The sequence below is a fragment of the Neopelma chrysocephalum genome, unplaced genomic scaffold, assembly GCF_003984885.1.
Source record: "Neopelma chrysocephalum unplaced genomic scaffold, ASM398488v2 Primary Assembly neopelma1_42b, whole genome shotgun sequence".
Taxonomy (NCBI): Eukaryota; Metazoa; Chordata; class Aves; order Passeriformes; family Pipridae; genus Neopelma; species Neopelma chrysocephalum.
In genome coordinates this window covers 1,912,632-1,925,703 of record NW_020897701.1, presented here as the reverse complement: position 1 = coordinate 1,925,703, position 13,072 = coordinate 1,912,632, and the positions used below count along the sequence as shown (strand labels likewise).

At 39.1% G+C, this 13,072-nt stretch overlaps 2 protein-coding genes across 2 annotated transcripts in view; one reads left to right on the top strand and one right to left on the bottom strand.

Annotated features, from left to right (window-relative positions):
• Nucleotides 1–4,661: 4,661 nt before the first annotated feature.
• On the bottom strand, nt 4,662–7,399 carry TIGD4 (tigger transposable element derived 4). The gene has a single exon (XM_027676914.1). It carries the CDS (start codon nt 7,278–7,280, stop codon nt 5,742–5,744), a length of 1,539 nt encoding a protein of 512 aa, XP_027532715.1. The 5' UTR covers nt 7,281–7,399; the 3' UTR covers nt 4,662–5,741.
• Nucleotides 7,400–7,560: 161 nt separating this feature from the next.
• The window catches only part of ARFIP1 (ADP ribosylation factor interacting protein 1), a 34,845-nt gene continuing 29,333 nt past the window's right edge, over nt 7,561–13,072 (top strand). The window contains exons 1-2 of the mRNA XM_027677158.1: nt 7,561–7,659; nt 11,727–11,806. Of these exons, the coding sequence (XP_027532959.1) occupies nt 11,729–11,806 (78 nt within the window). The 5' untranslated portion in view covers nt 7,561–7,659; nt 11,727–11,728. The remainder of the gene's footprint in view (nt 7,660–11,726; nt 11,807–13,072) is intronic.

Below are 13,072 nucleotides of genomic sequence, written 5' to 3'. Positions count from 1 at the left end.
AATGTACTGAAGTCTGGTCACCCTCAGCTCTCATAGGGAACTGTCTCTACTAGAATTCGAATTGTTATGTTTGTCTGTGCCATGTGTTGAATGTATGTGTAATGCTGATAGTAATTTTTTTCTCGGAGCAGTAAAATTTATATCCATCCAGCTGGCTTTTCAAAAATAGTTCAAAAGTTGTTGGGAACAGCATGTAAAAAGTGTTTCTAATTCAGATCCCAACTCTGTACTACAAAGTGTCTCTCAGTTAATTTCTGAAAAGCCATGCCAATTTTTAAGCTCATCTGACTCTTACTACAGCTTCTAGACTCTACACTTCTTACACAGAAATGCTGTTTCAGCCTTGCCTTGTCTCTAGGCAAATGTCTGTTTGCTTACTGAACATTGGTGATCCCTGGGCAGGGCAGTGACAGACAGTTTACATAGATCATGTCTCATTTTGCTCTAGGAAAAAAAAACAACAAAAAACTCGTGTCAATTAATGTTGAAGTGGAGCTGAATTATGGGTGGCCATTTCTTGACATCTGAAATTCAGAGAACCTGTGGTGTTACCTCTTGTAACAATTTCTGAGGCTAATTTGTGTATGGATATGAATTTACCGAGGACTCTGGATATTGATTTTGAATAGTAAGTTCTGCTTAACCCGACTTACAAGTTCTCCCAGAGTTCCTGCAGGGGAATTTCAATAGACCTTGCTTTTTAACTCCTCCTTTTTCATGATCTACCTGCCTTTCTCCATGATCTCAGGCCATATGGGCTGGCTACAAAGCCAAACAGGGCACAAACATCTCAAGTCTCACAAACAATTATTAAAATAGAAAAGCGTGGACATAAACAACAGAAAATGTAAGTTCAAATAAAAAACCTTGATAGAAATTAGCTAATATCTGAGCTGGCTTTCAGTCTGACTTATTTTATGCAACACTGTAACACAGCTATGTAAACAAACAGCCCCAAACTCCTTCTTTGCGCAGGTTTTGTTTGTGGGTTTGTTTTTTTACAAGCTTAAAAAAAAATGAATAAAATTCATGCTGGTGATCAGGAGTGTAAAAGTAAGGTTCAAACAAAGTAAAGACTTGAAATGACCAAGAATAAAGAATGGGAGAAAAAATAAAATGCAAAGAGGTAAAATTAGGGAAACCCCCCCATACTTTTAATCATTACATAATCTTTGATGTAAGGGTAACATGAAGACATGCCAAATAAAATGGAAAGTAAAAAACTGGGTGTCTCCAGAAAGAGTTGAATATTTGTTTTTGGAGAAGAGAACTGGACACCAAATCATGGAAAGGAGGAAAAGGGATTTTGAAATGTAGTTTAAATATTAATTGGGGCCAGTAAAAGAGAAAGGAAGAAAGATCTAAAGAGCTAAGGGTAAGGGTATGATATTTAGAAATGTAAATGTAAAAGTGAACTGTGGCAAGGATGTTGTATGGGCTGATAGGGGTAAGAGATGAAAGAGAAAAAGGAAAGTTTTAAATGAAGATACTAAATGTCAAATTGAGAATCTCAAACAAACAGGTCAGAAGTGACCACTGACAGAAAGAAAAAATGAAAGGAGAGAAAGATGCGTGTTTTGTTACCAGCTCTCTCAGACATCCTGGGAGGCTGCAAGAAAAAGCACTGCTCATCCTCCTCTACAAAAAGAAGAGACAAAAAAAGTAAGGACATACTCAATGTTCTTAGCTAAATGAAGCAAGGATTCAGGAAGGCCACTAAATACAGCAATGCAGAAATTAGGGCCTGAGATCACGAGGATGTGTACCAAGAGGGTGATACTGGCTGTTACATGAGACGATTCAAAAATACCACCTGCAAAGATAATATTAGAAATAGGGACAGTAAGGAGGAAAGCAGCTTGCCAGAAGGTTGGGCCAACAATCCTAACACTAACACTAGAATTAGCAGGATATAAATGAATATAAAATGATAGAAGGCAATGGATAAAAAAGGGCAGAAGGGGAAAAAAATAGAATTTTGAATAGCAAAATATCATATTGCATCATTTATACAGGTTAGAAGTATGAGGCACCGATGTTGCTAGAAGCAGTGCTTTCAGTAGGTTGTCTCCTTTTATGCACGATACAGTGGTAGCCCCACAGCACATCTCTCAAGAGAAGTGGATGACTTCAGATGAGAAATTCAGCAACTAGCTATCACACGTTGAAGTAATTCTTGATTAGTGACTATTTTGTAAGAACAGCTCCAGAGAGCAGAGCTCTTTCAGCTTTGCTACTGAGCAGAGGCCAGGAGAGCTGAGACCACTTGCCACCCTCCTCAGCAATCCCAGGTCTCACCGTTTTCAAACAATATGAGTTATTTCAAACAAATGAGTTATTTCATTTGGCATTTGGGGTGAGGTTGCACCATCCTATCAGACCACAACTTTCTCAGACAGGTGAGTCACTACCCCGATGATTATAACTAAGCCTTGCACAGGCACACAAAGCAACACAAGTGTGGAAGCGGAGGATGCAAACCAGCTCTGGAGCTCACCCCCACAATGATACAGCCAATGGATGACCTGTGTGCAGGCTGACAATTCACATGGATTGTAGCTACGTGTCCGGTGAAGTGTAAAAACTTGTTAATTAATTTCCTTTTACCATTAGAGGTGGGCAACCTTCCTTTCAGTAACAGTTTTAAAAGAAGATGTAGTTTTATGGATCTGAAAGGTATTCAGAACAGCAAACACAAAAAAAAATCATAGTGTAATATTTATTAAAATTTTCAAACAAAGATGTATTTTTGAAGAATAATTTTACATATTATTTGTCTCAAGAATGAATCTGAGGATGCTTTTGATTATATCAAACGTAGCTTCCAAATATTTTTTCTATTTTGGCCTTGTCTAGAAGTCTGTTATGTTTTTAAAACTTCCTATGTTCAGTTCATACTTCTAGAATTCACTTTGGGTTCCTGAAAGCAACCTCACTGACTTGACGCTGAAGAGCATAATCACAATCTAACCACAGCATGAAGCAAAAAAGCTACAGAAAAAAGCATGCAGTTGTCCACACTAATATCTGAATTATTGTAGCAAATGACAGCCTTTTGCAGAAAAGGTTCTTCTTTTTAAATATGGTGTAGTCTAGAGCAATATTCTTCCTCTCCCTCCAAACAAAACCACCGCAGACACAAAAAGCCAGTGTCCTGGTGGTTTACCTAGACAATGCAAAGAAATCTCTAGCTCAAACTGTGTACACAGGCTAAATTGATTAACATTTACATAGCACACCACTTCCTTTTTTGCTGTTAGCATTTCAGATCTGTGAGTCTGCATTTCCCTGCGACAGACACCCAAAACAGCAACAAGCTTCAGAATGGTTTTCACATTCTCTGACTCGATGTGACCAAAATCCAAGTGAAGAGAAATATTCGGGCTCCTAAATAATTTTGAAAGCTATATAAAGTGTGTGACCTACAAAATCAGTTTCAGTGAGCGCATTTTAACTTAGTTTCTCAGAATGAACTAAGAGGCTAGGAAAAAGTCATATATTCTCTAAAGATACAGGATTTTGATGGGTTGTATGGTTTTTAAAGCAAGTTCCACAACTCACCTTCAAAGTCCAGGTCAAATAGTAAATCCTTCCTGTTGTTTACATGTCATGAGTATGACAGCACTCAGTAATTTACTTCCTTCATTACCAGCTAACAACGTTATTTCCCATCTCCTGATTTCCTAAGCTTCTTCTTGTGAAGAAGATTACGCTTCCTGTAAGTTGAACCCTTGGTTAACCAAGATTTGCTGCTTATATACACAAGTCTTTCTCATCCAGATCCAACATTTTCACACTCTTCACTCTCTCCGAAGGAAACAGAGGGTCTCTTTATCTAGAACTTGGGCCAATAAGGGCCACAGGGAGTCATATCGTGGTAAATATACGAATTTACTATATAGATAATAGAAACTTTTTCCTGAACTTGCTTTTAGCTGGAGAAGCTGTTGCAAAGAAATATATTTTAAATCAAAGGATTACTATAGGAAAATCATCTACAGGTCTCAAATAAGCTTAGCCAAAATAGAAAGTACATTTCACAAGTTTGTTCTGAAGTATTTAAGCAAGCAAAATGTCACACAGCTTCCTAATTTAAAAGACTTTGCATTTGTATTTTAAAATAATAAATAGTTAAAAGAGCTAATTCAGAGGGGTACCTCTTTCACGGAATCTATAAATCTCCATGTAGGACTTTACTTATTGGGATTTCAACAGAAATTTCCTATTTAATCAGAATATCCTTTGGAAGGAATTCACATCAGATATTTCACAAAAAAAACCCAGAAGTTTGTCTGGGTTTTTTGGTAGGAGTTCTAGTAAAACATTCATACAGTTTAGCCATATGCATTTTCTCACCAAACCACCCTGGTATTTTCACAGTCTTCCAACAATTTGATACATTTTCTGAAATGATTTCACAAACTGATAAACTCTACTACACCAGAAAAGAGGGTAAACAAAGCTTTAGCCAAACTATTTATTGAAAAGAGAAGAATCAAATAAGCATGAGTTTTTTTTCCATTGTTTAATTATAGGCACCATAATATGATCTTTATTACACAGGCTTCCTAAATGGCTTCCATAAAATATTTTATTTTTCCTCTAAATTAGAACAATTACATCTAACTTCTGAAAAAAATTTTAACTCATAGATACAGAAAAGATTTAAAACAGGTTTTGAAAAAAGCCACAAGCAGTGCATTTCATATAGACTCTGGTTTTTGGCTCTGCTATGATTACATTGCTTGAAACACATACTCGAAGACATGTAAATGTACAATGATTTACTCAACTTCATAATGCACTTGTGCAAACAGTACTCTTGTTAATGGGACTTAAAATGACAAACCACATTAGTGCATTGAATCCTACAGCAAAGTCTTCAAGTATTGTAAATAAAAGAAGAGTTCAGTGAGGGTTTTAGTGCAGATGCTGCAAAAACTGATTCTTTTTTCTACATTTACTGTAGAAATACCTGGAGTTGCAGAGGAAGACCTACATCAAATCCATGTACCAAAAAGGCTGAAAGGGAGAGAATGACGTTCCTTTTTGACCTCTTCACAGCCCAAGTAAAGCTTTGTTTGTCTTTTGACTCTTGGATAAATGATTATGCCATTCGTGTGTATCCACATGTGAGCAGTTTTAAGAAAAAAAAACAAAATGAAACAACGCACCCAAAGCTGTGGTAACTTTCCGCTGTTCATCACTTGCTGCAAGAATAAATGATGGGCAGAATTCTTGACTAAGGACAAAAATGTTTATTTTAAAAAACCCTTACTTCTCAGAATTTAGGCACATATTTTCTGTGTTATCCAATTTCTTGTTTATGTATCAAAAGCATCGAGGTGATAAATATTTACTACTCCACCATCAAAAAACCAAAGACACCAGTGGAATTATTAATGCGTAGAAATGCTAATCTCTTCCTGAAGAAAGAATTCCAAGTGGTCACGAGTTTATCCTGAGTGCACCGAACTTCTTTTTCCTCCACTATACTTACTACAGTTATCAGTTTCAGGATTCAGCTCACCCCAAATTTGTGTCATTTGTTCCTAATTTTGTGTAAAATTTCAGTTTCAGCCCTTTTTCATAATTTCAAATTTCTTTTGTTATGTACATCTAGTCACCTGAGCAAAACACACACGAGAACATTTCAGCAATGCTTGTTATTAAACTGCCTTTGTTTACTTACACAATCTCATTTTTTTCTAATTACATGCTTTCCCACTTTGCTAAAATATTTATTTACTTGCTACATGTTGAATAAAATTCTCCAAGTCAGCTAGGGAATCATAAAGACAATCATCTGTGTCTTGACTTCTGAGAAACTTCCGAAGGGTATCTAAAGCACCCAAAGCCTCATTTTTTGATGGCAAAACCTGTTCAGCTCCCTGAAATTGATCACCTTCATTCTCATCCTCATCTTCATCTTCATCACCGAAAAATGCCCCAGCTTTATCTGACACACTTTCTTTGGCACACATCATTCCATTATTTATGTGCACTTCATAAGTTACCAAGTCATCATCTAGTGCTGCATATTCCTCCAAAGATAAACCTTCTGGAAACTCCACTCCAGCTGCTTGTGCATGTGCAATCAAATCAAAATAATTTTCAACCTCTTTGTTGTTACCACTTGTCTCAGTTTCTAATTTGAATTCTGCTCCATTATAACTTTTTACAATAGTCTGTGGTGTTACTTCCCTCCAGCACAGGTACAACATCTCCATTGCATCAAGAAGGGTCAGCATAAACTCTTTATTACCTTCTACACAATCAACAAATCTCTTGATAAGAGAGTGCCTGTATTTAACCTTCAGACTTCTGATAACCCCTTGTTTCACAGCTATACATGAAGAGGAGTCTGAAGGAAAGAACGCTAATTTGACAGACTTCAGGTTCTTTACCTCTGTGTGAGCTGGGAGAGAATCAGCAAGAATAACCACTCGGCGCTGCTGTGCTTGAAATCTGCCATCGAGTTTATGCATCCACTTTTCAAACACTTCTGGAGTCATCCATGCCCTGTCATTTGCTTCATAATCCACAGGCAGCGACTTCACATCTTTGAAAGAGCGTGGACTTTTGTTTTTTCCTATAACAAGCAGTGGAAGTTTCTCGGAGCCATCCATATTTGTACCCACCACCACAGTTATTCTCTCTTTGCTTAGTTTACCTACAGAGCAAGTTTCCCCTTTAAATGCAAATGTGTTATGTGGTAACATCTGATACAACAATCCAGTCTCCTGTATATGAAACACATTTTTTGGCTGATAATCATTCAAATAATAAGGAAGCACATTCTGGTACCAAAGGGTTGGAGCATCCACTGTAGTAGTAGCAGCTGCTTCTACAGGCTGAGCTCTGAAAACTAAACCATACCTCGACTTGAAACGATCGAGCCAGCCATTGCTGCACCTAAAATCACTGTGTCCGAGCTTCTGGGCAAAATCATTCGCCTTGAGGCGCAGCATGGGACCGTTCACCGGCACCTTCAGGCACTGCGCGATCCTGTACCACTTCATCAGTGCCTCCTCCAGGTCGGCATAAAAAGCGGTCCTCAGCCTTTTCCTTTTGGGATCAAACCGCAAAGTTTCAAAGGCTTCCAAAACTTTTTCCTTATTCTTCATAATCGAAGACAGGGAGTTCTTCTTTATGCCATACTTGGCTGCAATGTCCGCCTTTTTCTTGCCACTCTCCACGGCGCTTATGATGTCGATTTTCTCCTCGATAGATATGCTTTTTTTCCTCCTCACTATGTGTTCGGGCAGTGCCTCTGCCATGGCACCGAGGTCCGCTCATCCACATCCGCACGCGGGCACGCGCGCTCCTGCTCTGCCGGCTGGCTTTCCCAGACGGCGCTCCGATCCCACGGGCACGGCACTTGGCGAGCCTGGAGCCGCCTCCCCGGCGGCGCTGCCCCCGGTTGCCATGGCCGCGACCATAGACACGGCAGCCCAGAGCGGCGGCCGCCGCCCTCCTCCCCTTTCCGGCCCGGCGCTTCCGGCTCCTGCTGCCACCGGAGAAGGAAGAAAATAAAGCCTGAGAGGAGCCGCCGGCGCCGCCCTGCCCGGCTGCTTCTTGCCCTCTCTCCCTGTCTCCGTCCCGCCCTGCCGTCCCCCGCAGCACGACGCCCCCGGGGCCGCCGCGGCGCCGCCGCAGGTGAGGGCCGGGCCGGGCCGGGGCAGCCGCTGGGCCCCGCGTTCGGGGCGGGTGGGGAGGGCCGGGCCGCGCCTCCCGCTCCGGCCCGTCCGACGTGTCATCCCGCGGGGCTCCCCGGGAGGGGGGGGCGGGCGGGGGTCTGCCCATCTCTTACGGCCCCGCTCCGGGGGGCACTGGGCGCCCGGACAGGGAGGGCAGAGCCTGAGCTTGGTTCACGAGAGAGAGAGGGAAGCTGTGTGAATTTCGTGCCCCCGAGACTTACTCCACACCCTGGCAATTACTGTTTTAAGTGTACCAATTTGTCTTTTGCTTGCTACTCTTCAAGCATGGGAACGCTGTGGTGTTGTGTGACAAGCAGGTGTTGTGTGTGGTGTTTGTTTACAAACTAGACGCAGTTCTTCCAGTGTTTCTTATAGTAAATCTCTAATATGTCGTTTTTAACTGGCACCACCTCATAGCCTTTCATCTTGTATGAAGGGCTCTGAGGGGGATCATCCTGAACGTCCACTTCAGGATTTAGTTTCAGTGTCTAATGTGTGCTTTTTTATGCTTGGTGGCACCAGTAGCAAGGAGTTATCACTTTGCATTCGGTGGCTGTAAGTGTTGACTCTCTAGAAAAGATAACAGAGGGGTTCTTTTGCAGGGCTGGAGAAGGACGTTACTTGATCAGTGCAGCTCCAAAACTGTCTGAATCATATATATGTTTATGTGTATATCTGTATACACACACACACACAGTTAAAATGTAAGGATTAAGTAACACAGAAGAACAGATTGGAAGCATTTGGAAGCTGAGGCAGTATCTTGATCCGCTGCTTCTTTCTGTTTTGGTAGAAGTTGAAATCATAATGGGAGCCTGTGGCTTACCTAATCTGGAGACGAGCAGAGCATTAAAGGGTTCGGGGGCAGGTTGACCTATCATGGGGATGTGGAAGTTAGTGGCAGCCTTGTTGTCTGGTCTTTATCTCCATCATGTCTTCTAACTCTCAGTCATAATTAGATCTTGTAAGTGGAGCAGCCAGGGAATTCAAGAGCATTAAGAGGAAACCATAGTGTGATTGCAGCATAAACTGTTTAATGCAGTTCTTTACAGTCTTTTTAAAAAAGCAGTTGATCTTTATATTGTCAAGAATTAGTGAAAGTTTTCTTAGTTAGAAATCAAAATTAAGAAAATATGTGTAAAATCATTATTTTTCCACCAGCATGTGGATTTTCTGTAGTATTACAAAAACTTGTATTGCTTATCTATGCCTTGGAGTAATAAGACAACAATAAAAGTGTGTGGTAACTTAATTTGGACAGAAACTATCTTGCTTTTACCTTATTGGCAATTAATTAAAAAAAACAAGCAAAGGAGCCAGTGCATCCTGCTTGGAAAAGGAGATTTGGTTCTTGAGAATCCCATGGTTCTCATTTCTGAAACCAGAAGTCATTTACCTAAGTGATGTAACTATGTGAAGAATAAACTCCTTATTCAAAACTAATTTATTGTTGATGACATTTAATTCATATTTGCATGAATAAGCAAATATGAATTTGCCTTTTTTATTAAAGGTTCATAAGTGTGCTCTTCTAACCACTAATTATAATTGGTTAAATATCTCTGAAGTCTTCATCCTAGAGTAAGCTTATTATGTTGTTTATAAGTTTTTGCTTTGCTATGCTTTTTACTTTGCCAGATGAAGAAGTAATATATAAATCCCCAGGAGTTAGAAATTGTGTGATTTTATTTACAGTGAGCAAAACTTAAAATGAGGCTGTAATCTAATATGCATTAAGGTAGCTTCGCCATGGGGGGCTTGATTTTAGTCTGTGTCCTCTCTTCTGCTCTGGTGCAGTATTTGTGTGGATTTGCAGAACCAGTCTAGTGGGGGAAAAATGAAGATCCAGAAAGGCGGGAGTGATACGGACAGGGTTTCAGGCTTAAATTCACGTCAGGATATGGATCAAGCATATTTTTCTCAAGTAGAACATCTCTGAGTTGTTGTAATTGCAACTGATAGTAGTAAATGTTCTAGTACACCAGTCAGTCACCTAACATGTTCCAAAGTTGGGGCTGCTTTAGTGGAAAAAACCCCCAGCAACTAGATAATGTGGAATTCATGCTGTACTGAGGATCAGCAACCTCTGATAAAGAACAGCACTTTGGCACCTGCAAGAACTATGGAGATGCAAAAGTCTGTAGGCATTTCTGTAATGGAACCTTAAATATAAATGATAAATGTATGTAGATGCCATCATTGCCGCAATTTCACATAAATGTCTTCACTTCTGAATCTTGGTGAAGATGTAGAAAGTTTTCATCCTTGCATACAGCATTCAATGTTTATGTCTCTATTTTTTTGCTGTGCAAGCAGTCATCCGGAAATTCTGTAGTTAAATTAGAATGTGCAATTGAACTTTTTATGAAAGCCATCTTTAATCTACATTTTTTCCTCTTCTCATGTTTTAAAGGTGGTCAGTGTGGTCGTGCAGAACTGGCAAGTGTTGGCACTACTTGCAGGAAAAGAATATTGTATAACAAAATTGGTGAATTAACACAAATAGTGAATTAATTTGGATTTTAAAAAATGAGTTGTCTTTATGCAGTGTCTTCTCCATGGGTTTGTGAGATGGTTCATGCCTCTAGATTAGGTTATTAAAAGTTCTTGAGTCTATCAAAATTATTTTTACTGCTTATAGCACTTAATAGTTTTAAACAGAGTTACTGTGGTATGTAAGTTTGTATATGATATACAAATATAACTCTAGGAATACAAATGTGGTAAAACTGAGGAACAGATTGCCTTAACAAAGACTGCACTGCAAGATGAATTTAGCTTCCTGTTTAACCAGCAGAGCGTGGAAATCTCACATATTCTTCTAATCCATAAAGGACTTTTTTTAGCTACTCAGAAATAAGCTGTTAAGCACAAGCATAGTTTGGACAGGACTGTGGGAAAACAGCACCTCTGCCATATGGTCTTTCATATTCAAAAGAAATTTGAAAAATTAAGAAAGATATGTGAAGATGTTATACTTCAAAAGGAATTTTGTATTGATAGTAGAAAAATCCAACTTCATTCAGTGATATCTCTGAATGAATTGTTTTTCTGGAGAAAGTGTCTTATTTTACGTTTGATTTTTCAAAGTAAAGGTTATTCAATGTAATGTGATCTGGATGATTTAGGTGATTCAGTTTCTCAGCCTTTGGTTATGTGAGCTGCTTACCTTATTAATTATTTGCTTTAATTAGAATTTTTTATAGGTTAGGCATTTGAAATACAATATAAATACAAATAGTGATCTCTTTATAATTTTTCATAATCTGGTATTTGTCTGAACATGTATAAAATGGTGCAATACTTAATGAACTGAAGTCATGTGTGATTATACTCAATACTGACAGATTGTTTAATTTTTAATGATTGGTTGTCTCCTCCTCTCAAACAGCTAGGGGAATTGTGGTGTCACCTGTAGGTACCAGCTATTTGAAATTGAATTTAGATACTTTTCTTATTTAAGCTATATTAGGTATGTAATTCACCTTCCATGGTCGCTACACTCGCTGAGCTGATTTCTTGTGCGTGTGCTCAATGTCATTGCCTTTCTTTGCCTCCATAGCTGAGATCTTTTTGAGACTAAAATGAAAGGGATTCTGTTTCTAGTAGGCTTAATGGACTGAGCAGCTTAGTAGGTTTCAGTGGCTTAGCGTCAATATAAACTTGCAATATTTGGATAAGTTTCATGTAAACAAAATAGCGATCTTTGCAATAGTAGTCAGTCTATTGTTGCAGGTGACAGTATACATCAGCTGAAGAACCTTGTTTGACTTCCTGGTTTTATGTTGCAAGCTTAGTCGTCTGTGGGGGAAGGTTGCTTTGGCCGTGGAAGCTTATTGTAGTTTGTTTTCCTAGTCTCTGTTAGATTTGTGGAGAGCTGAAGGCATCAAAGGGAGGAGGTTTCACTTTGCTTTAGCAGAACTTGTAAAAGAAATGTTTTCTGAAAGACTGCCTCAGTTTCTGTGAAGTGCAGCGCCCAGCTCCTTTCACACCAATTAATGCATGGCAAACCTATTTGGTTTTCAGGTATGTCAGAACACAGCAGCGAATCCACAACACTTGATGAGTCTCATCCTGCTGCAGAAGAGGTCCAGTCTGGCTCTGAGGTGATTGGGTGATAGTTATATTAGTGTAAAATCAACCAATCCTAACAACGGTTTCAGACTGCCAAAAATTCTACATAGCACAGTGGTATTAGTATGGGGCTACGAGCTCACACACAGCATCTTGAGTGGGTGGGTTGGTTTTGAGACACTATTAAGAACACTCCGATTAATTCATAGTGAAGGATTGCTTCAGCCAGTAGTCTGTTGCTGTGCTGTAGTATTTGTTTTGTAAGTTGAATAGATTTAGGCATGGATTCTGAAATGTGTAAGTACTGCAGGGGAAAGGATTGATATTTGAAAGGCAACAATCTTTGTGTAATCTCACTACAACAAGGTATTCTTATCTACTGCTGAAGTACTGAATCTTTTTTTTTCTTGGGAGCAGAGACAGCTCGTTCCTTCTTTATGGAGAAGTCTGTGACATTTTGAAATTATGAACAAATTCCTAAGGTTCCTAATATTATTTAGCTGATCAGAATGTGTTTGGGAGGCTGTTTCAGAAAAATAAACATTTTTGTGACTGTTCTAGAGTAAAAATGAAAGAACTAATGCTGATTTTATCACTATTAGAGTTTCAATGCCAATTAATTGTTTTTAAACTTTTAGAAAAACAGAATAGTGATTCCACAGCTATTTAGCATATCTCCAAATCTGATATTTGTAAACAGATATGTGTGAAGAAAATACTGATTGTTACTGAAGGATGATTCTATTTTTTTCTAAATAAAAAGTCCATCTGAAGTGTCATGTTTTTCTGTGGTGCTTGTGTCATTCATGCTTAATACAGCAATACAAATTTAGGAACTTATTAAGATTTACTTCAGGCTGTTTCTACATATGATAAATTTTCTTCTGAGAATTCAGTTTCTTTGTATTCTTAGTTTAAGCCTGCTGTGGGTTACACTTGCCAAAGGGGCACTAGATTCAGCAATCATACTCACTGTTTCAACAGAAGTACTGTTGTGGTTTGATGCTTTACTTTTCTCTCAGATCAATAAGCTCACCATGATTGTGTGAGGTTACAGGAAAACACATGCAGAGGTAAAGAGAAATCACTGCTTGTTTTTAGTAGTAGCCTACAGTTGAGTAAGTATTTTGAGGTATTGCACTGCTAAAGTAAGCTGATGCTGTGGCCAAGAGCAGTCCTTCATTCTCAGTATATTCTTATTGCATTATTACCCCCTCAGTTTCATAGGTGCAAGTGTAGGAGCCATGTGATGAACTGTTTTGGGGAACTGATGTGAGTGGAAAAATTATCCATCCTCA